The sequence below is a fragment of the Cervus elaphus genome, chromosome 30 (assembly GCF_910594005.1).
Source record: "Cervus elaphus chromosome 30, mCerEla1.1, whole genome shotgun sequence".
Taxonomy (NCBI): domain Eukaryota; kingdom Metazoa; phylum Chordata; class Mammalia; order Artiodactyla; family Cervidae; genus Cervus; species Cervus elaphus.
In genome coordinates this window covers 73,483,647-73,510,921 of record NC_057844.1, presented here as the reverse complement: position 1 = coordinate 73,510,921, position 27,275 = coordinate 73,483,647, and the positions used below count along the sequence as shown (strand labels likewise).

The window sequence follows — 27,275 nt, the reverse complement described above, 5'->3', positions numbered from 1 at the left end:
AAGCATTAAGAGATAGATAAAATTGGTGAGATTAATAAAAGATAAAACGCTAGACAAATAAAATAAAGGCTTGAAAGCCATTTTTTAAAAAATACAAAGAAAATTAAAATGACAAACCCAAGCATAAATATAAGATTAAAAACTGAAAACAAAAATTAAGAGGTGGAAATGTAAAGTAAAATATATACCACACATGTAGGTTGGAAAATAAAAATATCATTGAGGGAAAGAATACAAGCAGGCAGGTTTTGGAAAGGATAAGCAAACAGAGGGAAAAGCCCCTCAAAGTAGAAAAGGAGGGAAAGTTAATTGTGAAAATCTGGAGTCTCAAAATAGAAAATGTGATGAAGGGCCAAATAATGGAGAATTTGTAGAAGCACAGACTCAAAGGAGATTTCAACATTTAAAAGCAGACTTGTTTCTAGGAACTTGACAAGCTGAGCCAACACAGATTCCTCTTACATCTACAAACAAGTAGAAATGTTGGACAAAATATGCCATAATAATGTTTCAAAACATAGCTGAGCTCAAAAGATAGGAAGTCTGCAGGTGCTAGAACAAAGACAACACACGGCAGAAGGCTGCGGAGGCTAGTACTCGGAGGTCCGCGGCAAGTCTTCCTTCCCGGAGAGCAGAGCCCATGGTGATGTGTGTGTCCAGAGCTGATTGGGGTCACACCTGTCGGCAGCAGGATGGGGTGGAAACAGACAGTGATCCGAGAGGCTTGGCCATGCAGTCCTCAGCTGAGCCTACAGGGTGTGTTGCAGCTGAGATACCGCTGGTCAAAAGACCTGACCTTCAGCTCCACAGCAGAGTCATTCTACATGACCTTTCCCGAAAAGGTGGCATGACCTTGGGGGAGGCCAGGTCCCTGAGAGGCTCAGCTGGGAGCTATCAGCCTACAGCTAACACCCCCAGCATCTTTGGGAATGAGAACTTCAATCCAGGGCCAGGAATGTGGTTCTGGAGACATACAGATATTTTTCTTTGATTCTGTGAATAACTTTTCTTTTTTCTTAAATGTTCATTTAGCTCCATTTAAGTAATTTTGACAATCCTGAATATTTTTTCCTTCAGAGTCTTTGGGAAGATACAAATAATTGATCCATTGTCCTCTCTCCAACGGGGATACAAAGACACTTGAATAGATGTTACTTGCGTACAAATATATTCATTTCAGTGTTATTTATATTAGTGTAAAAACTGAAAATGACCAGAATGCTCCAAAATATGGGAATGGTAAAATTATATGCAGCTATTAGAATTGTGTTTTCAAAGAATGGGTGCTAAGATATTAACATATGTATTTACATTGGATAGACTGTATGATTTTAATTTCCTAAAACACTTATTACCTAAATGTTACTCTAATTGCTAATGCATTAAATAATAGGAAAGAAAATAAATCAAAATAATGTCTGAGTTTGGCTCTATAATTTACGAACCTTTTAATGTCTTATATTTCCCAAATTATCTAAGTTCATATATTACTTTAATATCATAAAAACAAATTATTTATAACACGAAGAAAGAATTATATTGAATTAATCTACTCCATTACTTTTCAAATATATATTTGATATGAAAAATGATCTGTGAAATAGTACCATATTGAAAGCATATTTTCAATAATATATTTGAAATAATATATTTCAATTTTGTTTTTAACATTATTTTCAAGGTGAATGAGACAAAGAAGTAAATCTTGGATGTTTCTTAGTCCTTCTCTTAATTTGTCTGAGGTTTTCCTTGAAAGATAAGAGTCCCCCAAATGTCTGTGTGTGTGTGTGTAGATGTACACTTAACTTCCACTTTTTGGAGTCTTTTTTATAGCTACTTCAGTTGTTCTAGAGTCAATGTCCCTTTGCATATGATTCTAAGCAGATGGAGGAAGCTGGTTGAAGGACCTTTTTCTAAGGCTCCAAATCTCACTAACAAACAGCAAGAGTGGCGGTTCACAATTCCCATCTCTAGAGAACAAAAGAAAATGATACATTGTACCACTCAAGGGATTTTTGAATGAAGGAAATTTTTCTCTTCTAGAAGTTAGTTTTGTTTCTTTGTATTAGAGGAACTAGTCTTAAAAAAAAAAAAAAATCTAGCAAACCATACACACAGAAATTGGAGGCACCCATAATGGATTGCATTAATGTTTGGGTTTTCCTCCTCTCTCTCTCTTCCTCTTTCCTCCCTTCCTCTTGTTTCTTTCCTTTCTTTTAGCTTGAATTCCAAACTCCTTTCCTTTAACCCCTGTTGTTCCTCCTCCATCATTCTTTCTCAGACCTTTGCCTCCTCCTTTAAGTCTGCAAGTTGCTTTCTGCCTTTCTGTGAATTTCAGTGTGCTAAGTGGGCACTGAACTGGGGATCCTCACCAAGAGTCATGATTTTAGAAATTCACATGTTTGAGAGTCTGTGAAACCCTCCCTGGCCTCAGAGATTTGAAATTGCTTCAATCTATATTTTCTTTGTCTTTTATGCTTTTAAAGTTTCACATCCAATAACCACATTTGTATCCAAAGCATGGATTTTTAGAATTTGACAAAGCTGATCCCCTGTATTCAATTTCCACAAATCCCTTTAAGTATTTAACCAGCTCTTCTCCTTTTGCAACGATGTCTAACAAAATCACAGAGGGAAACAAGTGTTCTTGACATCACAACAGTTTAATATGTTAACTTATTCATTAAATTGTGCTTCACATCAATGGGAATCCTCAGGTCTACAAACTATCATTTTTAAATAGCAATAAAGGTTGATAATCTCACAATACAATCTCCTAGTACCCGAGTTCATACATAGTATTGCACAGAAACAGAAGGAAATATCTTAGGAGAAATCACTATCTATTGAATAACTATCTTTACATCTAAATGGGGGCATCAGACACAAGTCCAGATTCTTCTTTCCACCATTTTTCATCTTGGATTTGTGAAATGAAAAATAATACAAGAAGGTCCTTCTGGGGAGGGAGGTGTGGAGAAGGAAGGAAAAGAAAAGATGGTCACATGATCTAAAAAAATGACAAGTTGGTGGAAATAAACGGGACTAAATCACACTGTCATTGTCACAACGACCGTGACAAACCGACACTGTTCCCTCAGTTTTCCCCAGCAAGAACCGAAGCCTTTCAGCACTGCCATCTGGCCCTTTGATAAATTCCCACAAACTACAACAGAACTTGTAACCCACAGAGGCTCCATTTAAGGTGCCGAAGGATGACAGCTGTAGTCTTGTCCATAAACGACCTAGAACACAGGCTCAAAAAACATCTGTGCTCTCGTGTCCTCAGATCCGTAGTTCTGTTAGGTTACCTCCAGGCCTGGCTTCGAAGTTCAGGGGCTTTTGTCTTGCAGCTGTTGCTGGTGTTCATAGTGAGGCCAGTCCTCTGGAAATCTCAGCACCTCTGCAAGGTAGGTCGGTTCTGCAGGTGTGTTTGTGAGGGTGGGTCCTTACGCAGCCTGCCCATTAGGCTACAAAACACACAGGTCTCAGAACCCTGCCCATTTGCCCAGAGGGGCTAATAAGGGAGTTAGTTCAGGTATGTCTAGGTGGATGTGGTGAGAGAAAGCAGGCTTATGTCCAGTAGAGATGGAGGGAGGGGGGTGCAGAAGAAAAGCTGAAAGTGCCTTGGAGAAAGAATCTTTGCCATGCTGCTCAGAGATGACATGAATGGGTAAGGTCATTGGACTCAGCCAGCCCCAATACCCACCTGCAGACTTTCAGCTGGAGTTCTGCTGACCAGCGGAGGCACAGTGACAACAGAAAAGAAAGACCTTAGAGACACAGCTGTGATCAGATCACAGTGCCCTTTGCCAAAGTCCACCCCAGCTTTCTCTCTGATCCAGCTCCTGCTCAGTCCCTAAAATTATCCCGAATGCTCTGATCCTGTCTCACAAGCCTCAAGCCTTGTCTTGCTCTTTGCAATGGCCCAAAGAATCCAAATGGCTCCAGACTGCTCTTGACACTGAGGATGGAAACTGTCCCTGACTCACTTTCCTGTTTCCCTATTCCCTGGCACATATTAAACTTCTCATCTTTCCCCCTTTTAAAGACCTGCCTGCTTTTAGAAGCCCTACTTTCCTCTGTAGCTACCCGTACTCTCCCAACCCCCACGTCTGCATGATCCCGTCCTACAAGCTCCGCTCTCAGCTACAAGTCCGAGTTGGAGAGGAGTCAGGTAAAGCCTTGGTGGGAAGGTATTAGCTTATGACAACTGAAAGCATTCCCTTTCCCTGGCAAACGTGCAAAGGGATTCATTTAACAGCAAATAAAAATTTTAAGAACCAAAGCGGTATGTTGCTGACAAAATTCCAGGGACTGAGGAAAGAAGTAGAGAGGAAGGGAGATTTTTCAACCAGGAGTTCTCTTGCACCTTTGTAAAGCATCTCTATTCAGGCTGCCACTGATTCAAAATATTTCTACCACTGAGCTTCCCTAAGGAGTACATTCCCTTGGGCTTCATCTTGAATAGTTTTTGGATTGGATGGGGTGGACGTCCAACGAGAGGTGTTGGGCGAGTGGTGATGCTTCAAGATTTCCCTGTAACACTGCCCATCTCTTGGCCATTTCACTCCTAATAAGAGGCTTCCTCCCTGGAGGCAGGGAGTTGAGAGCCAACTCTACCCCTCTCCTTGGTGTTTTTTTGAGTCTCTGCAGTTCTATGAGAAGGCAAGGGAAGCTATAAACCAATAGAGATTGAGATTTCATATTCTTGCAATTCTCAATCCCAATACCGATGATGAGTAGCATAAAGTAGCAGAAAAATATGAAGTCAAAAGACGGGGGCTCTGAGCACCTGTCTTGTTAATAAACTAGAATCTTTAGGAAATCTTTCAACATCACTGAATCTCCACGCCAAACTATTGAATGGGATTAATGAGCAACGGTCCTATTTTACATACAAGACTGTGGTGAAGATCAAATGAGATACTAGATGTAAAAATGTTTTGAAAAGCATGAAATACTATACAAAGTTACACATTTTAATCTTAGCCTTAGCAAAAATGGGTGATGAAATAGATGACATTGAAAAGTACTTGAAATATTTTTTCAGTTCCTTTTTGTGTCAGAGACTAATAGTTTTGATCAGCATTAATTTTCACATTGTTTCTTTAATAATAGAGCCTATATATTTATCAAGGCACAAGGCAACCAATAATGATGACATTTCCTGGTCTTCTTAGCAGCTAGATGTAGCTATTAGCTAGGTGTTAGCCTGTGAGATGTGACTGGAATTGATATGTGCAACTTCTTCCCGCTTATTCTAAGCTATCTGAAATAAAAATGAGATGGCAGGAGCTGCAGCAGTCATCTTGGACCATGAGTTAAAAGCTTCATGTTAGGATGAAAGAGCAAGAGAGGGCCTGGGAAAACCTGGAAAATCACACGGTTTTCTCTATTGTTGAGAGTAGGTAGCCAAAGAGTTAAAAGGAGACAGAATATATAGTACGTATCTTATTCCTTAATAATAATTTAAACACACACATACATAGACACTTTATCCCAGTCTGGTTACTGATGTTGCCATTGCCAGAGAATGAAAGGAAGGTCTACCTGGGAATTGCAAGAGTCAATAGGATGTGGAACTCCTTAGGGATTTTTCTTTTTCTTTTTTTGCCTCTGCTGGGCTTTTAACACAGATGTATCTGGAATGACTTAGTTTTGGGTCTTAATATTCATTGGATGGACCGATGCTGAAGCTGAAGCTCCAATACTTTGGCCACCTGATGCGGAAAGCCAACTCATTGGAAAAGACCCTGATCCTGGGAAACATTGAGGGCAGGAGGAGAAGGGGGCAAGAGAGGATGGGATGGTTGGATGGCGTCACCGACTCAATGCACATGGGTTTGAGCAAACTCTGGGAGAGAGTGAAGGACAGGGAAACCTGGTGTGCTGCAGTCCACGGGGGTCGCAAAGAGTCGGACATGACTTAGCGACTAAGCAACAGCGACAACTTTGAGGCTGCTGGCCACTCATGGATCCTTAGACCCAGATGCCTTCTGCTGACATCCTTTCCCTGAGCTGAGGATCACTGCGCATGTAGGTGTGCTGTCAATTTTCAGAGAACAAACTGCATCCTCACCTCTTCATTTCTATCAACAGAGGACCGCAGGGAGAGGACGAGTGTGCTGCTTTAGAATGAAATGATACGAAGGAGGACATTCATATCGGTCTTTTTAATTCGCTCAGCACTGGCCTCGGGCCAATGCAGAGAGATGGTTTCTCCTCTGAACATCCTGATACTGGGTCTCCAGCGGAGCCTCACACAACACGCCTTCAGTAGCGAGGCCACGGAAAGCCTTTGGATAGAAACCCTGAGGCGCCTAAGGAACGGTGTGAAGTTAGCAGAGGCTGCCTTCAAGTCTCAACTAGGCACGGATTCTCTGCCAAAAATGTAAAGGGAGTTTAAAAGAAACAATCTGAACGCTTTCTGACTTGTTTTGATTTTCCACATGACAAAACATTGGATTGTTAGCGTGTGTGTGTGTGTGTGTGTGTGTGTGTGTGTGTGTGTGATTCACAGCGACAGGCAGAACAATAATTTGCAGCTCTGCCATTCTAGGCAGCATTAGATCTTAGCATTGAAATGGGAAGACAGAGAGAAAGCTGCTCATTAATCCCAGTAGCAAGCCTCCTTTCTCACTACTTTAGGAACAAATCACCAGGAAGGGAGACACTAATATTTTGTGAGCCTAATCTCTATCAGCTAACAAGCTATATTTTTGGCCCCCTTAACCCACCCCATCTATGGCTTAAGAAGTACAACTGCCTATAAAGCCATCAGTCTCTCAGCTCCTTGATGGATGAGTGATTTGGAGGAGGCTGGACTCACCCCAGGTGACATGGCACTGGCTTGGAGCTATCACACTCAGGGGGGCTAGACACAGACCCTTCTGGACAATAATGGGTGGTTCCTAGCACGACTGGCAGGAAGCTATTATCCCATATGGAAAACATTATGGAGACAAAAAAAGAGTTTGCCCTCTGCAGTCAGCCAAATCTAGCTCACAACCCATGAGGAAGCTACTTATTGTCTGTGAATCTCACTTTCTACATCGTAAAATTGGGACAAACAGTATCTACCTTCTTGTGAATAGATCTGAGCTATGAAAAGGGCCTCCCAAAGTTCCTGGCACAAGGGAGGTCCCAGTAATGCTTTTCCTCCCATGAGAGATGAAGCCGAGGGTAGTATCAGAAATATCTAAGCCTCTTCTCCAGAACTCTTTTTTTGATGGAGACACCAGGCTCCCCTCTGTGCAGGCGAGTGCTCCATGAATGTGGGTTGATTAACTCTCAACCCCAGAGAGAGTATTCTGGAGGCTGAGACGCGGCTTATGTAAAGCTGGCTTAAACATCAAACATGTTGGATATCAATGAAATAGGCTTTTCAATCTGATTTAGGGGGTTCACTCATTTTGCCTTCAGCTCCTTGAAAGGATTGATCAGATCAGTCTGTTGTGAAACTTTCTACTCACTCTGATCCCCTACTAAATGCTAGGCAAAGGTTTTCTACTCCCTATGCCATATTTCTCCTCTTATTATTCAGAGACATTGTGTTGTAGCTGTGGCTGGGAAGAGGTGAGAATAAGAATGCTCAAGGCTGGTGCACTGGGAAGACCCAGAGGGAAGGGATGGGGAGGGCGGATCAGGATGGGGAACTCATGTAAATAATGGCTGATTCATGTCAATGTATGGCAAAAACCACTACAATATTGTAAGTAATTAGCCTCCACCTAATAAAAATAAATGAAAAAAAAAAAAAAAGAAGAAGCACTTGGCAATGTAGCACATTTTTTCTGACCACACTCTCACAACAGGTAGAGATCATGCATGGAGAAAAAAATAATACCAGGCTACAGATATTCAAATGTTGGGAGGTAGAGTCTTTCTAAACTCCTGGAGTAAACACGAACTGCATTCCATGTCTCATGGCCTAAGTCAGAGTTATTTTTTAAGTTAGTGATCTTGACTTTATTTTGCATACATGCTAGCTGAGCTCCTATACTAAAGGCCAAATTCCTTTTAAGTGTCTTTTCCTCTATGACAGTAGAGTTTCAAACCTGGCAGTGCTGTATCAGATAAGAGGCCTGCTCCAAATAGGAAAAACTCTAAAATAGCCCTCATTAAAAAAACTAAGGTTCTGCAGTCAGATTGGAAACGGTGGACAGGTAGTTATCCTCCTGCTTTTTCTCCCTTCTTAATTTATCTTATTCCTTATACTGAAAATAAAAAATGGTGAAGGGTGTTCTCCTTAGGTATTCATTAATAAGCCTGTTCTCTCCTGAATGTCCTTACCCACGTTCCTTTCTCTGGGGCCACAGGCACACATCTCCTGAATCTACTAGCCTTTCCATAAAAGATGGGGGAGAAGCATGGCTCAGGGATAAGATGCAGAGGATGTGAGTCTGCAGTGATGGTCAGTAGCAGGGTAATCGTGTTGAAAAACAACCATAACAACAAAACACGTTACACTACTTATGATTTAAACCACACTCAAATAGAGTTCAAAGATGAGAGCCAACAGCTGAGAGAGTTGGCCTTAAACCTCATGGGAAGGCTGAAAAAGCCTTCTCTTCCTCTCTCTTTCAACAGCAGTATTTCCATTAAAGAGACAATATGAACCGATCAGTTTCAGCAGAACATCCAAGCCACAATTTGGCTTTTCATGTGTACTTGAGTAGGTTCCAATTGCCCAACCTACCACCTGGGCTGCTGCTGCAAAAAAAAAAAAAGAAAAAAAAAAAAAACAAAACAATCCCAAGGACTCTTTCCTTTGTTGATGCTTTGCCCCTTGACCTTCTAAAGAGGTCTATCCCGTTGGGTGCATTCCTTACCCTACTTAATATCACAGATTGGCAAATGTCAGAAAAAAAAAAAAAAAGAACCAGATGGATCATCTCTGGCTGGGAAACGGTGAAGACAGAGAGGAAGCAAGGAGGGGAGCGGGTCCCAAGCAAGCCACCTACGGGCCGGACGTCCTCGGCGCGGTCCCACATTCTCCAAGGTGAGGCCAGGGCGCGGGCTCAGGCTCCCCCTTCCGCGGGAGGAGAGGGCGGCGGCCGGGGGGTGGGGTCACCACCTCACCACCTGGCTGTTGTAGTCCTCCGTGACGGCCGCCTCGGGGCTCCCCTCCTGCTTGGGCCCGCGGTGGCCCCTGTGGTCTCGCTGCAGCCGGCGCTCCCCGCGTCTCCTCTGCCGGTCCCTCTGGCGCTGCAGCTGCTTGGTGCGGTGGTAGCGCTGCTGGAAGAGATCCTTGGCGTACTCATAGAGCTGCACATCGAGGAAGTTGAGCTCCTCGATGCGCCGGCGGGCGCCCTCGTTGATCTCCACGTTGGAAGCCCGCGTGATGTTGAACTGCGTGAAGGGGGAGATGAACTGGAGGTTGAATGTCCTCTCAAAGAGGAACTGCGTCTTGCGCTGGAACTCCGTGAGCCCGAAGAACGCCATGTTCTTGAGGTTGCTCTTGGCGCTCTGCAGCAAGATGGCGTTCCTCTCGCTCTCGTTCATGAAAGTCAAGTTGTAGCAGCCCACCAGGCTGAGGTCGGCCAGCATGCGCACCTGGCGGTTGTTGGCCAGGTTGTAGGTGCAGTCCATGAACTCCCGCAGGCTGACCCCGGACCAGTCGTCCCCGGGGTAGCAGGTGGGCAGCTCGTCCGGGGTGGGGCTCCTCCCGTCGCACATGTGGAGGGAGGTTTTCCACGTGGCCCCTCTCTGGACGTGTTTCCACTCGCTCAGGTATCGGGACACTGGATCCCGCAGCATGGTGATGTAATAGAAATTCCTGGAAGAGATGAGGGGGAGAGCGTCAGTCCTCCGGAAGGACAACCCTGGGCACTCGGGCCTCTGTAGCCTTTATATCAGCATTGAGTCCATGGACTTGTCTGCCAAATGGTCACCTGAGAATGTCCTTCCAGTGCTCACGTGAGTGGCTGTTAGGCCAATGTTCCTCTCTGTGCATGTTTCTGTAAACATGCATGAATGGGTTTTCGGTACCATTTGCTGCGTCTTTTTCTTTCTACTACAGTGTGGGCAGCCTACTCCCCTATTCTTTGCCTGAAGAATTCCATGGACAGAGAAGCCTGGTGGGCTATAGTCCATGGGGTTGCAAAGAATCCGACAGGATTGAGCGACTTTCACTCACTCACAGTGTGGGGACGACTGGGGTTGGGGGAAATAGTTCATGCCTTCATGCAGTAATTATTCACTGATAAATTACAACCAGCAAGAACACCTTACTCTAAGAAAACTCACCATGATTATTGAAAGTTATCACCCGAATGATATTTTATCTGATCCTTTTAAAATTTTATCTGATCCAGATAAAATGATATTTTATCTGATATTTTATCTACTACTAAAAGGTACTTTTGTAGTAGATATTGGGGACTATTTGATAGGGAAATGTGCAGGGGGGTTAAAATGATTTATCCAAAGCAGGAGACTAGAAAGAGCAAAGCGGAAAGCTGCGTCTCCTTAATCTTTTCTGGATTAAGAGGTAGGTGGGGTAGGGGAAAGATGTGTTGTGTGGAGACTAACATTTACTGAGCACTTACTATGTGCTGGAAACTGGACTAGGTGCTTTGTGAGTTCTGGCACAGATAACCTTCAACATAACTTGTAAAATGGGTTTTATCATGACTTAAAAAAACAAATAAACAAACAAAAAACAAAACCTGAGAACACAGTAGTGAAAAATACAGCCCAAGATCCTAGAGCAAATGAATACTTGAACTATGATAAAATTTATGCCTATTTGATTTCAAAGCTTCTGTGCTTTCCTGGGCAGCAAATTTTAAAAACAAAAAATGTAACTAACATTTATTGAATGCCTATCAATTGTCAGGTGCTGTGGTTCTTAACAATCACAGGTGTCATCTCATCTGATGGCACATAATGGAGCACAGAGAAGAGATACATTTTATAAATGGTTAGCTCCAGAATGATTAGGTAAAGATCAGGGTACAACTGGCTCAAAAGCACAAGAGAGATGTGAAGAGGCCAGAAGGGATTTGGAAAATCGACAGATAGAGACACAGCAGTCGGCATTAGAGAAAAGCAAATATTGATTCCAAGTCAGGAAAATCCTTCTCATCATTTGAGCAGCTGCCAATGGAACGGGATGCCCACCCCACCTCTGTCACCAGGAGTGACACTCAGGGTTTGCCCTGGGCAGACAAAAACAGCTCTGAAAAGTTCTGAAAAGAACACTGCTTCCCCTGACAACCTAAACTGTACTAAAAAAAAAAAAAATTATATATATATATATATATATCATATATATAGCTAGTAAAAGCAATGACAAAAATAAGGAATTGAAGTGTTAGTCACTCAGTCACGTCTGACTCTTTGCGACCCCCATGGACTGTAGCCCGCCAGGCTCCTCTGTCCATGGAATTCTCCAGGCAAGAATACTGGAGTGGGTAGCCCATCCCTTCTCCGTGGGACCTTCCCAATCCAGGGATTGAATCGGGATCTCCCACATTGCAGGCTGATTCTTTACCATCTGAGCCACCAGGGAAGCTGGCGCTCTGTACTCTTTTTCATGCTGCTTTTTAAAAAAGGAATTGATGAGCTATATTTAAAACAATACATTTACTGTATTCAGTTATTTTGAATGTCTAGCCAGACAGTTTTGAAATGTGCTAAAGAAACTGTGGTGTTGGAGAGACTCTTTAGAATCCCTTGGACTGCAAGGAGATCCAACCAGTCCATCCTAAAGGAAATCAGTCCTGAATATTCATTGGAAGGACTGATGCTGAAGCTAAAGCTCCAATACTTTGGCCACCTGATGCGAAGAACTGGCTCATTGGAAAAGATCCTGATGCTGGGAAAGATTGAAGGCAGGAGGAGAAGGGGACAAGAGAGGATGAGATGCTTGGATGGCATCACCGACTTGATGGACATGAGTTTGGACAAGCTCTGGGAGTTGGTGATGGACAGGGAAGCCTGGTGTGCTGCAGTCCATGGGGGTCACAGAATTGGACACTTCTGAGTGACTGAACTGAAAGAAAATCCAAAATCTTAAGTAATACTCTCATCCCTTTAAATCAGGAAGAAGAATGTACTGAAACCACCACAGAAAGGCCAGCCTGAGCCCTGCTTTGCCAATCACCATTTTTACATTACTCTGTTGTCTTTCCCTATGACAGATTGACAATTCCATCAGCGGGGGAAAATTTCCCAAAAGGTCTGAAGGGAAAGCTGAAAATGACTGACATTATTTCTGGGCTCCACAAGGAAATGCTGACAATAAAGATTTTCAGGATATTATATGGTTGAATGTTATATGACACGTCATTATTAGGACCTGCTTTGGTCCTATGTTGAAACTTGTTCACATTTCAGTTCTACAAGCAGAGACTTATTTTTATTTGACAATGATATAATAAATATATAAACACAATGATGACGATGGTGGTTATAATGTAACTTAGGTGAATTAAGGAACTCAGACTCATTAGGACAGAATACCTTACATCAAAGAGATCTTTGCTTGGACAAATAGGATCACAAATGGGAAATTTATAATTTTTCTGGTTAGTTGGGTAAAATGGAAAATGCACAAAAAAGGATTTAAGTGAAAAAGATGACAATCAATTGACAAGACTTAGCCCCATTTATGTGTCTCAAATTTATACACAGTCCAGATTTTTAAAATAATCAAAAAAGCTGTGAGATTTTAGGGCTGAGAATGACAAATGTTTGTGGCATAAAGGGTTAACTGGAACCAGCTGCTGGAATCTGAGAAGCTGTTGTCTCACTTCGAAAAAATTGCCAAAGAATTCCCAGTGCCTTTGCTCCATCGGAAATGCACATGGTCTCCAAGCTGACTGAAACTAGCTTACACTTAAAATGGTCTTGGTTTCAAATTTTATTCAATGTAACAATATGTTGAAACAATGATTAGGCAAATTGTAGGGTGAGGTTTATACAAGTAAAATCATTCTCAAATGTCTGCAGGTTCTACTAGCCAAATAGGTCAGGGGTCCATTTTTAAGTAAAACTAACTCTGACATCAAGGCACAAAAATGTACTAGTGCGACATTCATACTGATAAAATACAGAGTTGTCCCCTCCACGGTTCTGGAGCCAAGTGCCTGAGAGCGTTTGGGTGTTGCTTTAGTCAGACATATTCTCCTGCATGGTTTGTTTCTTGTAATCCTGCAAAGCAGTCACGATAGAAAGCTAAAAACAATAGGATTGAAGAACATCCAACTATTGAAGGAAAAAAAAAATCACAATTTGACTCATCAAATCATTTTTTCTCATTTCTATTTTTTTCTGTACTTTCATTTGCTTTTCTACTCTCAGCCAGAAAACTTCAAGGTCACTGATGAAATGATGTTCACCTCCAGGCCACAGGTCCAGCCTCATATGTACAAGCTTCTCTCCAGTTTCATGAATCTCCTCCCCACTCCCAAATGATGGAAACTCATTTTCTTCTGCTCCTGCCCAATTCAATTTCTAAAGAAAATTCTTAAAAAAAAAAAAAAAAACCAACCTAAATATTTTATTTTAAAATTTTTTATTTTATATTAAAGGATAGTGGGCTAACAATGTTATACTAGTTTTAGGCATACAGCAAGATGATTCAGTTATGCATAAACATGTATCTATTCTTTTTAAAATTCTTTTGCCATTTAGGCTATTACAGAACATTGAGCAGAGTTCTCTGTGCTATACATTAAGTCTGTGTTGATAATCTATTTTAAATATAGCAGTGTGCACATGTCAATCCCAAATTCCCAATCTATCCCAACCTAAGGAAAATTCTTAAAAATACCCTGAAGTCTGCAACTTTCCTTTTCAAGCCTTCCTGGTTCGACAGCACAATGGAGGGCAAAACCAAGACCAGAGAAGGACAAGCAAGCTCCCCAGGAAAGGCCGTGTGGCCACATGCAGAGGTCCTCCCAGAACCCAGGCCCTTTTGACAGTCCCCTAAACAGAGGCAGAGTTCCATCTGTTCAAACACTTAAACACTATTTGAACTGTTAAACATTTTTCAGTTAAACTCTTCCCAGATTTTGGAAACATTAACAAGTAGACTGTTATTTCCTCCCTTCACCCATCCATTCACTCACCTAGGAATCCTCCAAACATTAATTGAGCCCCCAATTATTTGCCAAGCACTGGCTTCCCAGGTGGTGCTAGTGGTAAAGAATCTGCCTGTTAATGCAAGACACGTAAGAGACTTGGGTTCGATTCCTGGGTCAGGAAGATCCCCCGGAGAGAGCATGGCCATCCACTCCAGTATACTTGCCTAGAGGATCCCATGGACAGAGGAGAGTCTGGCAGGCTACGGTCCATAGACTTGCAAAGAGTCAGACACGATTGAATTGACTTAGCACACACGTGCGCACAAGCTAGGCAGCGGGAACCCCAAGATCACCAAGACATGGTCCTCAAGGAGATCTCAGGCCAGAGATTTTGGTAAAGTGGGACAGATACTAACCACCAAGTTAAGGGACTGTTCTGTCAGTATCCCTGGATCAGAAAGATCCCGAGGACGGAGACTTTGTCTTAATGACAGCTTGCTGCCTGCAGATTTCCTGTTTGCCACCTGCCTCTTTGAGAGTTTGGACAAATTCATGTAAGAATGTCTGAAAAGCAATTACAGCTCTTTAGAATAATTACTCTTGTGAGCCCAGGTTAAAGATGGCACAGCCTTGTGTACTCAGGAAACTTAGAGCACTTTGGTTAGTTCAGTGATCATTTCAGCTGACGATTGTTATAGGGACCATCATGGCTTACTATAGTGTAAAGACTAGGAGCATGTGCTTTTTGGTCTCTTGCTTGGCTGTAAGGTAATCCTATTAAAAAATTCAAAACACAGCACAAGGACATGACTGCCTTCCCTCAGTCTTTGACTTTTCCTTTGCTCATTTGCATCCTGCTCATCTTTCCTGGCCCAGCTCAAGCCTCATCTCCATCTCCCCTGGCTTTTCCAGCCTTGAGGGTTTACTGCATCACTTACTGCACTTTTAACATGCGTATGAAAGTCCTGTTCACATCTCCCCTTTAAGTTCCTTTTTGATAACTGGACCTTAGGCCTGGTGCCCCACAGCACCTCCACAGAGTCCTGCTCACTGCAGATATTCAATAAATGATGCCATGGAAAAGAAATGACCTTCAAAGGAGATAAGTGTATTCTAATGACTAAGGTTAATATTGCCTTTGACAAATAGGCCCTTCTTTTTCCCCCATAAAAACTAATCCGATACTATTTTTGAATGCCCAAAACATATGAAAAGTGTAAAAAGACATAGAATCTTCTAATCCATCCATCATTCAATTATGATGGTTAATATGCAGAGAGAGTCATGAGAGGCTTTAGGTAAAAGGCAGAATATTTCATACACCAGATAGTTATTAGAAATGAGATATTTTAAATGCTAAATTTAGTGGTTTTCTTCCCTTCTGCTTCAAGAACCTGTATTTCACCAAGCAGTTTATTGTATTTATAATTGCTCATTTCTTTAATTAGCAAGTCATTTAATTAACATATGGCTTATTGAGGGTTTTGTGTGTGTGTGTGTGTGTAAGGAGCTGCTCTAGGAAATGTAGAGAATAAAAAAAAGAATAAAATGGCCTCAAAGTGTTATAAATGTAAGAGTGGTAAATTAAACAAAAAAAGAGGCATTGATTAGCAAGTCATGGAGGTAAGGAATGGACAAAGAATACTTAAGAGAATATTTCAGTAGGTACAGAGAGCAGAGTGGCCTAATGAGACCAGCAAGTTCATGTTGTGCATTTCACTGAACGTTTGTCAATAAATGAGTGAATGAAAAGAGGGACATAAACTCCAACTTACTGGAAAAGACCCTGATGCTGAGAAAGACTGAAGGCAGAAGAAGAGGGCCGCAGAGGAAGAGATGGTTGGATGGCATCACTGAATGGACATGAGTTTGAGCAAGCTCCAGGAGATGGTAAGGAACAGCGAAGCCTGGTGTGCTGCAGTCCATGGGATCACAAAAAGTCAGACATGACTTGGTGACTAAACAACAACAAACCGGAACAGGGGGCTCCCAGGTGACGCTAGTGGTAAAGAACCCATGATTTTGTTCCCTGGGTTGGGAAGATCCCCTGAAGGAGGGTGTGGCAACCCACTCCAGTCTTCTTGCCTGGAAATCCTCACGGACTGAGGAGCCTGGCGGGCTAGTCCATGGGGTTGCACAGTCGGACATGACTGAAGCGACTTAGCAAGCATGCAGACAAACTGGAACAGGATACTGAGGTCCGTTTGCTGTGAGTTCTGCAGGCACTTGTGCATTGCTAAAATAAGAAAAGTGTTGACGTGGGAAGCTTCATGGAGCAACAGAGTTTACGAGGGACAAAAGTAGGCAGAGACCAGAAAAGACATTGGACAGCCCTGGTGAGAGACCAGCAAGGAAGAACCCAGAACTGTGGGTATTTATGGGAAAGAATCAAGGATGAATTATAAAACTATCATATGCCCACCTTCACCGTTCGTTCCCCTTCCTCACTGCCAATCTTCTCTAAACCACCTTTTCCTCCTCCGTATGCCCTCCTTCCCTTCTATCTAATCCTTCCATTTCAGTTCTGTGACGGAAAAGAGGCAGCACAGGTATGCACCCAGAAATGGTAACTGAGGAGTAGAAGGCCCTGGAATCACTGTGCCTCTGCTGATTAAAAAATATTCCCTTTCATGAGGCTATGACATGCCTATCCAGTAAGAGCACATTTGAAGGAAACTACGAAATGCCAGGTTCACAATGAGGGTTAATCATATTCCTTTGACCACCAGCTTAGTGCTTGTAAAATCAAGCAACACAGTTAATATTGCCACAATGCACAGTTCAAAGCATTCATAGAAACCAGCTCAACTAGATACTCCTCCCTTCAGCCTCCTGTGATGTCCTCAGCAGAAGGTATCTGCTCCCCCAATCCCGCCCCCAGAAACCTGTGCTGCTCAAGCTTTTATCTTCATTCTGGGGACCAGGGAATGTCTTATCCCTTGAGCTGGCTTTATACATCACTCATCCTTCAGCCTTCAGAGCATCTGATACATGACCTTGTACATTATGGGTGTTCAGCTGTTCAATGTTCATGGAATTAATAAATAGATACATTTTATCAGCCACCATTTTAGGAATTCTCATGGTGATTGTCCCCAGGAAACTGAACTTGTTGGTGCCTTGACCTGCAAAAGTAGCCCAGGCTAATGATTTCCCTTAGCCTACACCTTAGGAAATGTATGAGAAGCAATCAATTTCTCCTCCTTCTTCTTTTCCTACAGACTTTTATTTTGTAACCTATTGTTCTGTGTTTTCTGTTTTAATTTGTCCAATGTTGTGTTGATTTCTGCTGTACAACAACATGAATCAGCCATAATATTATTTAACTTCTATACAGACGACGTCACGAGAGACGCCGGGCTGGAAGAATCACAAGCTGGAATCAAGATTGCCAGGAGAAGTATCAATAACCTCAGATATGCAGATGACACAACCCTTATGGCAGAAAGTGAAGAGGAACTAAAAAGCCTCTTGATGAAAGTGAAAGAGGAGAGTGAAAAAGTTGGCTTAATGCTCAACATTCAGAAAACTATGATCATGGTATCTGGTCCCATCACTTCATGGGAAATAGATGGGGAAACAGTGGAAACAGTGTCAGACTTTATTTCTTTGGGCTCCAGAATCACTGCAGATGGTGATTGCAGCCATGAAATTAAAAGACTCTTACTCCCTGGAAGGAAAGTTATGACCAACCTAGACAGCATATTAAAAAGCAGAGACATTACTTTGCCAACAAAGGTCCGTCTAGTCAAGGCTATGGTTTTTCCAGTAGTCATGTATGGATGTGAGAGTTGGACTGTGAAGAAAGCTGAGCATCAAAAAATTGATGCTTTTGAAGTGTGGTGTTGGAGAAGACTCTTGAGAGTTCCTTGGACTGCAAGGAGATCCAACCAGTCCATCCTGAAGGAGATCAGTCCTGGGAGTTCATTGGAAGGACTGATGTTGAAGCTGAAACTCCAATACTTTGGCCACCTGATGGGAAGAGTTGACTCATTGGAAAAGACCCTGATGCTGGGAGGGATTGGGGGCAGGAGGAGAAGGGGGCGACAGAGGATGAGATGGCTGGAGGGCATCACCAACTCGATGGACATGAGTTTGAGTGAACTCTGGGAGTTGGTGATGGACAGGGAGGCCTGGCGTGCTGCGGTTCATGGGGCTGCAAAGAGTCGGACACGACTGAGCGACTGAACTGACCTGATACATATATATATCCCCTCCTTGTTGAGCCTGGCTCCCCTCCCTATAAGGTGGCCTTGGGGACATTGAAGGAGCTCTTTGGCCCTCAGCAGGGAGCAAGCACAGATGACTGACTAGTCCATCCTAAACACAAGCTGATGCTGTAACTGACAGGGACCCCATGGGACCTTTGGGTGTGGGGTACAGGGCTTTTCCCATATCCTCTGCTTTAGCTCCTCTCTGAAGTACCTGTGTTGTTTACTTGCTAAGTTGTGTCTGACAACTGTAGTCCACCAGGCCCCTCTGTCCAGGGGATTTTATAATAGTATTTGATGCACATTTCCTGTGTTGTTTTGCAGATGTAAACAACCTCCCCTTCTCCAACCAGTGGAAGAGGCTAACTACTTGATGACCTTAAGTCCATAAACCCAGGCCTTCTGGAACCTGAAGACTGAGAAAGTTAACCCCTGTGACCCCACCCTGCTGCCTCACCATCAGCCAGTCAGAGAGCTGTGCACCAACTGATCACAGACCCTGCGACCCCCCCTTACCTCCTCACCTGGCTTTTAAAAGTCCTTTGCATGCCAAGCTGCTTCAGGCGTGTCTGACTCTTTGCAACCCTATGGATTGTAGCCCTCCAGGCCCCTCTGTCTATGGGATTCTCCAGACAAGAATACTGGAGTGGGTTGCCATGCCCTCGTCCAGGGAATCTTCCCAACCCGGGGATTGAACCTGCATCTTTTACGTCTCCTGGGCATAAGGTTCTTGACTGCTGAGCCACCCCTAAAAGTCCTTTGCCGAAACGCTTTGGGGAACTCGGAGCTTTTTAGGTCAGGAGCTACCCGTCTCATCCCTTTGCAGGGCCCTGCAATAAACCTTTCTCTGCTCCAGACTCCTTCGTTTCAGTTTGTTTGGCCTCACTGTACTTTGGGCACATGAACTTGTGTTAACAATGTGTGCATTTTTAAAAAGTGAAACTTAGGTCTCCCACCCTGCTGTGCTCTGTGCAGGAGTCATTTTCCAAATGCTCAGAATGGAATTAATTTCTTGACTCTCTTTAGAGCCACACGCTCATTATGGACCGCCCATTCTTCATTATCTCAGTGGAGTATTATCTGCACTGTTCTGTATCTGATAGGGGGAATCACAGCACTTAGAGCTTGGCAATCAGAATGCCCTTTGACACAGTGATGAAAAGGCCTTTTATTTGAGCCTTGAAAACAAATTAAGGGATTTAAGAATGATGTTCTAAGCAAATGGGAAATTGGGAACGATGATTGTTAAGTGTTGTACTAAAGAACTCTCGGGGGCTGACAATGGCATCTGTCAGAGCGATTGGTTCTAAGGATGTCCGGCATTGTGATGAGAAAATGGGAACATTCACATATCCTTATCTCACCCCACACAGAAACCACGCGTCCCCCACCCAGCTGCAGTCACCTCCTCCCTGACGGCGACTTACTTACAGAGCAGCCAGACCCTTTTGACTAAGGAATTTTTATCTGACTTATTACCCAAAGATCTTGACTCTTTTCAGTTGGGAGGATGCTGGGGAGAGGAAAGCCCATAGCGCTTCCCTGCAAAGGAGAAGGCTGGGTGTCCCTCTTCTTCCTGGGGTACCTGGTAACGTTAAAGGGAGAATACTTTGGAGGTAGCTGGTCTCTCTTTCTTTTTTTAAATCATTGATCCCCATGCCTAACCCCAGTTAGAAATGCAGTACATTGCCATTATGGAAAATATGAGCAATAAAAAACCGTAAAAAAAAAGAGAAGAGAATGAAAATTACTTAGAATCACGTCACTAGGATATAACCACAGTTAAATATATATTTCTTTTACAGATTTGAGATAATACTGTAAGTTGTATTTTTAACATGTATTTAAAACTTAAAAGGGCTTCCCAGGTGGTTCATTGGTAATGAATCTGCCTGCCGATGCAGAAGACACAGTTTTGATCCCTGGGTCAGGAAGATTCTCTGGAGGAGGAAATGACAACCCACTCAAGTATTCTTGCCTGGGAAATCTCATGGACAGAGGAGCCTGGAGGGCAATAGTCCATGGGGTCACAAAGAGTTGGACACAACTGAACAACTGAACAAAACCTTAAAAATATGAGGGGAATATATTTTCCATCTTATTTAATATTCTTCCATAGGAGCATAGCGTTCCAATTATGGATGTACCATAATTTATGTGACTAAGCTCCCAGTTTTGGACAAATAAGCTTATTCTATTTGGAGCGGGGGCTACTAGAGACAATAATCTGACGAACTCCGCAAGCCATAAATATTTAGGCAGAGAATAAATAGCTAGAATTTCTGACTGGCTTCCTAGTGACACTAGTGGTAAAGAGCCTTCTTGCCAATGCAGAGACAATGGAGACTCTGGTTCAATCACTGGGTCAGGAAGATCCCCTGGAGAAGGAAACGCAAACCCACTGTCGTGTTCTTGCTTAGAGAATCCCATGGACAGAAGAACCTAGTGCTATACGGTCCATAGGGTTGCAAAGAGTCAGACACGACTGAATCGATTTAGCTTGCAGAATTTCTGAGTCAAGAGAATTGCCCCCATTGGCTTCCCTGATAGCTCAGTTGGTAAAGAATCTGCCTGCAGTGTAGTAGACCCTGGTTTGATTCCTGGGTTGGGAAGATCCACTGGAGAAGGGATGGGCTACCCACTCCAGTATTCTTGGGCTTCCCTTGTGGCTCAGCTGGTAAAGAATCCGCCTGCAATGTGGGAGACCTGGGTTCCATCCCTGGGTTGGGAAGATCCCCTGGAGAAGGGAAAGGCTACCCATTCCAGTATTCTGGCCTGGAGAATTCCATGGGCTGTATAGTCCATGGGGTCGCAGAGTCGGACATGACTGAACGACTTTCACTTTCATTCACTTTTCATAATCAAAATGCTGAAGTATAGCCAAGCGTGGTCAGCACAGGCAAGCAGACAGCCATTCTGTGTGACCTAACTTCATGGGGTGTTTGGGGACAAGTTCACCTGAAAGTCGAGGGAAGGCCATGAAACAGGCTCTTGGCTCTGCCCCCTCCCAGCTGGGCAGGAAAAGATGCCCTGTTCAGTTCCTAAGCCTAAAAGATGGACATCCTAGGACAGCCAAATGGGGTTTGTGATGTGGTGCTGAGGAAACATTCTTCCAAAAAGATTTGTTTATTCTACACTTAATGAGCAGCTGGAATATCAAATTAGAGGCTAAACATTTGTGGAATCAAATCCCACTCATCAACATTGCAGCTATATTAAAGCCGACATCTAGATCAGAAAGAGGGAAGTTCCTCACCCGATTATATTCAGTACCAGTACTTCTGGACACAGCCTCCCTCTTGTGATGGAGCTCTTCTGCAAGTCTATGTATCAGCAGGGCTTCCCAGGTGGTGCTAGTGATAAAGAACCCATTTGCCAATACAGGAGACATAAGAGATGTGTGTTTGATCCCTGGGTTGGGAAGATCCCCTGGAGGAGGGCATGGCAACCCAGCCCAGGATTCTTGCCTGGAGAATCCCAGGGACAGAGGAGCCTGGTGGGTTACGGTCCACAGGGTTACAAACAGTTGGACCCAACTGGGCAACTTAGCACAGAGCACAGCTATCAGCTAACTTTAATAATGGGAAACTGCACATGTCACTAAACCAACCAAACAAAAGCACGAAATAAGAGATTTTTGGAAGATACCAGTCATTGGTCATTTTTCTAAGAGGAATAGTCAACCCCTCAACCCAGTTCACCAGGAAAAAAAAAGGTAGAATTTCTCAGTAAGATGCCATTTTAAATCTTGTCACATGGCTTCTTTGTATTGACACAAATCCTGGGAGCCTCAGACTCGCGAAAATGCCATGGTTTTCAGGTGCTTGTCATATTTGCTTTCAGTTTCCCCCAAGTGGCCGCTGCAAGAATAAATTTCAGGAAATGCATGTTCCAGGGACGTGTTTCTGCTATCTTGCTGAGTACAGTTCCTCCCAGTACAGTTTCAGATGTGCCAGGGAGGGTCCTGCTCTCATGCATTATTCAGGGACTTCTGTGATTATTTGGTTCAGAGGCTCCCTGCTTTGCACTGGCGCGCTGGGACTCGGGCAGGAGGAGTTCTCTAGGCGCTCTGTTCTGCTCTGCTCTGCAAATCTGTGGTTTATGCATGCGGGCATCCACCTGAAGCCTGGAGCTGCCCCGGTGTGAGATAAGGCCCAATTCAATCTCGGGCGCAGCGCTAATCCCCAGCCGGGCAACACGGAACACCAGATAGCACACTCAGATTGTGTTATTAGGCCATGCGTGTTCAGTCGCGCTCGCTCTTTAGTTAATTTCTCAGGCGCTGCTTTCAGGGAATGTGGGAATTTCCCAGTAGCAGCGAGGCGGTGTCTTCATTGCCATTGTTTTTTAGCAGCTGATTTGGAAAAGAAAAAAGAAGTCAATCAGGGTATTCCTTCAAGGTCAAGGCATGCATTTTGATATCTAGGTTTATAGCTGACAGCTTGGGTCCAGGTTTTCCTAAAACATTGCAAGAACCAAAAATTAAATTACCTGTGTCCAGATTTTGCTATGTTCTTCCATGAAAGAGTCTTTCGTGTTAGCATTTTCCTAGATTCTGGCATCAGGTTTGAGGAATCATTTTTAACATATTTAACAAAATACTTAAGAGAGCGCCACCTGATTCCTTCCGGGTTCTCAAAGAAAGAGTGCCTTGAAGGTCATCCCCCAGGCAACAATTTTTTTAAAAAGATTTTTTTGATGTGGACCATTTTTAAAGTCTATTGAATTTATTACTACATTATTTCTGCTTTATGTTTTGTATTTTGACCACAAGGGATGTGGGATTCTAGCTCTCTGATCAGGAATTGAATTTGCACCCTCCCACCCTCACAGAATTATAAAGCAAAGTCTTAACCACTGGACTGCCAGGGAAGTCCCCCCTCCAGGCAATGATTAAAAGCAAGCTAAATTAAAACATGGAAAGTTTCATGTGAAACAAAAATTGTTATTAATAGCAATAATAATAATGGATAACATTTACTGAGTACATACTGTATCAAAGTGAAAGTCAAAGTCGCTCAGTGGTGTCCTACTCTTTGCGACCCTGTGGACTATACAGTTCATTTTCCAGGCCAGAATACTGGAGTGGGTAGTCCTTCCCTCCTCCAGGGGATCTTCGCAACCCAGGGATAGAACCTAGGTCTCCCACATTGCAGGAGGATTCTTTACCAGCTGAGTCACAAGGGAAGCCCATTATATCAATGTACAGTTCTAAATGCTTTATTTATTAAAATGAAAATTAAAATTTTATTGAATTTTCAAATCTAATGTATTTATTGAAGCAAAATTGGTACTAATAGCAATCATAATAATGGACAACATTTATTGAGTGCACACTATGTCCAAGAACATTTCTAAGTACTTCTATTAATCCCAAGTGGCGCTAGTGGTAAAGAACCTGCCTTCCAATGCTGAAGACGTAAGAGACATGTGTTCATCCCTAGGCTGGGAAGATTCCCTGGAGGAGGGCATGGCAACCCACTCCAGTATTCTTGCCTGGAGAATCCCATGGACAGAGAAGCCTGGTGGCCTACAGTTCATGGGGTCACAAAGAGTTGGACACGACTGAAGCGACTTAGCGTGTGTGCATGCGTTGATCATGCAACTCAACCCTTTGAGTTACACAGGGTTTTAGATGATGTCTGACATTTCATAAAATGATGGGAGTTCCGACAGTCTCCTCCATCATCTTGTGTCAGGCTGTCGTAGAGATGCTTTGTGACTTAATGCATCAGTGGTCTGGGCTTTTGTTGAAGTCAAAGTTCCAGAAGCAAAATTAGCATCTCACAGTGAGGGATTTGTGTTTGCCTGTGGATAGATGGGAGCGAGGCAGCACACTGCGGGGGCTGGGGGGAGAGAGGCACCAGGCTCCTCTCAGGGTCAGAGGTCAGCTACTCAGAGCTTAGGAGTAGTCCTAAACACACTTTTCCTGAGTTCAGCACACCCTCTCAACTCTGTAAAAAATTCACACTTGAGTAAAGGATATTAGAGACAAAGGGGAATTTACTGCAGTTCCATTCTTTTTTTTTTTCTTTTTTTACCATTAATTTTTTTTCTATTAACATCTAGTTCATTGACAATGTTGTGTTAGTTTCTGCTGAAGAGCAAAGTGATTCAGTTAAACAGATAAATACATTCTTTTTTAATATTCTTTTCCATTACGGTTGATTGTAAGGTATTGAATGTAGTTCCCTGTATCACTCCCAAGTAACCTGGAAGACAAAAGCTGTAGTCATCTCAGGACAATAAAGTGTGGTTAGAAATAGCCATGCAAGAGAATTCAGATGAAGCCAAAGCTCCTGCAATGCCATAGTTCTTTTTCTGTTTTTAAAATAGGTCTTTTGAAACACAGTGCTACAAAGGTGTTCGAAAAAGGTTCTGGGATCCTGACGCTGGCTGATCTGACACCTTTATTCAGGAAGAGACGATTCAAGGAAAATACAAGTCAAGCTCAACCATTGGGATGGATCATCAGCAAACAATTTCAAACATGTTGAGAGCATCACCTAAGGTGCCATGGGAAGAAAATAGGTTTGAAGTTAGAAAGATACAGGTTTCAATGTAAGGTCCACTTCACATTTGATGTGAGCTGGTCAGGGTATATGACCTCTAGGAGGCTTAGTGTTCGCATCTAAAGAGCCAGGGTATAAATGCTTGCCTCATAGGGTTGAGGGAATTAATGATTAAAATAATGACTATAGGAGGTCCGGCAGTAGCTGCTGCATAGCAGACCCTCAACATAAGTCCACACTCTCCGCTTCAAAAGCTTCCCTTCTCCCATATATATCAGAGCTTCAGAAACTACCCAATACAGTGAAATTTTAAATATTAAACAAGCTGTGTTAATAATTTAAAAAATAGCTGATAGTGCTTTTCTATTTGTATAACATACTTATGGTTTCCCAAACACTTTCCTCATCCATTATTTCACTTGATTCTCAGTACAAAATTATGTCAGAGGCAGAATTTACAGATGAGGGAACTGATGCTCGCAGATATGAAAGGATGTTCCCGAGATCAAACAACTAGTGGAGCTGAGACTTTTCTTTTTCTTCTTCAGCTGTGAGATGAGTTTATTTACTTACCTAAAAGTATTTGTTGATTATGTATTTGATGCTAAACACTGTATTAGATTCTTGGGGTAAAATGGTACACAAGACGCAGCCTGACCTCAATAGCTGACTATGAAGTCGTCTTATTTTGCGCTAGTGTAGTTAAGAGTTAGAAAGAAATTATGATATTAGCTCATTATTCTATGTTTGAGGATTCCACTGGTTTGTACATTAGCTCATGTTCTCTTTGAAAACCCACTGAAAATGGAGAGTCAGAAGAAATACTAAGATATGGATGGCTTTATGCGTGCATGCTCGGTCATGTCTGACTTTTTATGACTCCATGGACTGTAGCCAGCCAGGCTCCTCTGTCCATGGGATTTTCCAGGCAAGAGTAATAGACTGGGTTGCCATTTCCTCCTTCTGGGGGATCTTCCTGACCCAGGGATCAAACTTGCATCTCCTGTGTCTCCTGAATTACAGGTGGATTCCTTACCATTGAGCTACCAGGGAAACCCGGACACCTTCAGGTAATATTTAAAGTTGTGGGGAAAAAGTCATTCTGGGATAATAAATTATTGTTTCTATGTAGGCAGTTTTGTGGACTTCTGTTTGGAGGCACTAATATGTGGTGGTTTGTCCTTTTGGGGTGCCACAGCCACTGATGATCATTGGTTAGATCGGGGGTCCATGGCCGGTTAGGAACCTGGCCACACTCTAGGACGTGAGCGGCGGGCAAGTGAGCGAAATTTGTCTATATTGACTGATATTCCTCATCGCTCATAATACTGCCTGAGCTCTGCCTCCTTGCAGATCCACAAGGGCATTCTGGCCAGTTGTATAATTATTTCCTTATACATCACAATGTAATAGGGGAAATAATCGGGTGGAGAGGGAGGTGGGAGGGGGGATCGGGATGGGTAATACATATAAATCCATGGCTGATTCATGTCAATATGTGGCAAAACCCACTACAATATTATAAAGTAATTAGCTTCCAACTAATAAAAATAAATGGAAAAAAAAGTGCAGGATAAATGCAGTGTACTTGAATCATCCCCAAACCATCTCCCTGCCCCCTGCTCCCCAGTCTGTGGAAACATTGTCTTCCTTGAGATCAGTCTGTGGGGATGGCTGTGTTAGAGGACCACAAAATAATGATACTATAATCTGATACTTTTTTTCTTCAATATTAGCTGCCATGCTTCTATAAAGGCAAATTCTCCCAACCTCCGTAAACTATGGGATCCTCCAAGGTAGATGAATCTTTGACTCATTCTATGTACTGGTTTGCAGAATAACAGCTTGCTTCCCTAGAATCCTTCAAAAGGGCTTTTTGTTGAAGCTGCTTGTTTGTTTTTATATCATTATGAGCTCATGAATATAAACATATTAAATGAGTTTCAAAACACTGAAGTCATTATTCTTACTGATGTTCAAATTATCTAATTTTTGATCAGTAGAAACTTATGAAAGATGCAACCTGAATCCCCTGGGTGCAACCCCTATAGCCATTTATGTGTCTTCTTAAAGGACCTTGCACCAAAGATCAAGAAAGACAGTGTTAGAGATGGACATTTTCTGCCGGTCCTTAGGAATGGAATGGTTTCTGCTCAGCATCTTATCCTGGCCAGTATTACCTGCATACTACAGTCCCCTTTTTTCACTCCCCACCGAGCCAGGTAACTGCAATTTGTGTTCATTACCCCTGTGCATTGAAGGGGACATGGACCAGATGCCATCTTTAACTTTCATATGTCCTATCAACGCCCGAACATCAGGGGTTTTCTCTTTCATTTTTCTTCTTAAGCTCACATGCATGGCAATTTCCTTGGCGCTGGGAACAAAAGGCAGGGCAAGTGATTCATTTGTGACCAGACGCTAGTGTCACGATATATGCTAATCTAGGAGAAACCAAATGATCCTGCAGGAAATAAAGAAGAGCCCTAATGAGGCTCTCTCCAAAATCTATTTAT

At 42.9% G+C, this 27,275-nt stretch overlaps 1 protein-coding gene across 1 annotated transcript in view; it reads right to left on the bottom strand.

Moving 5' to 3' along the window:
* Positions 1 to 2,644: 2,644 nt before the first annotated feature.
* HS6ST3 (heparan sulfate 6-O-sulfotransferase 3) overlaps positions 2,645 to 27,275 on the bottom strand; it is a 700,607-nt gene continuing 675,976 nt past the window's right edge. Inside the window, exon 2 of the mRNA XM_043892276.1 lies at positions 2,645 to 9,781. Within this exon, the coding sequence (XP_043748211.1) occupies positions 9,073 to 9,781 (709 nt within the window). The 3' untranslated portion in view covers positions 2,645 to 9,072. The remainder of the gene's footprint in view (positions 9,782 to 27,275) is intronic.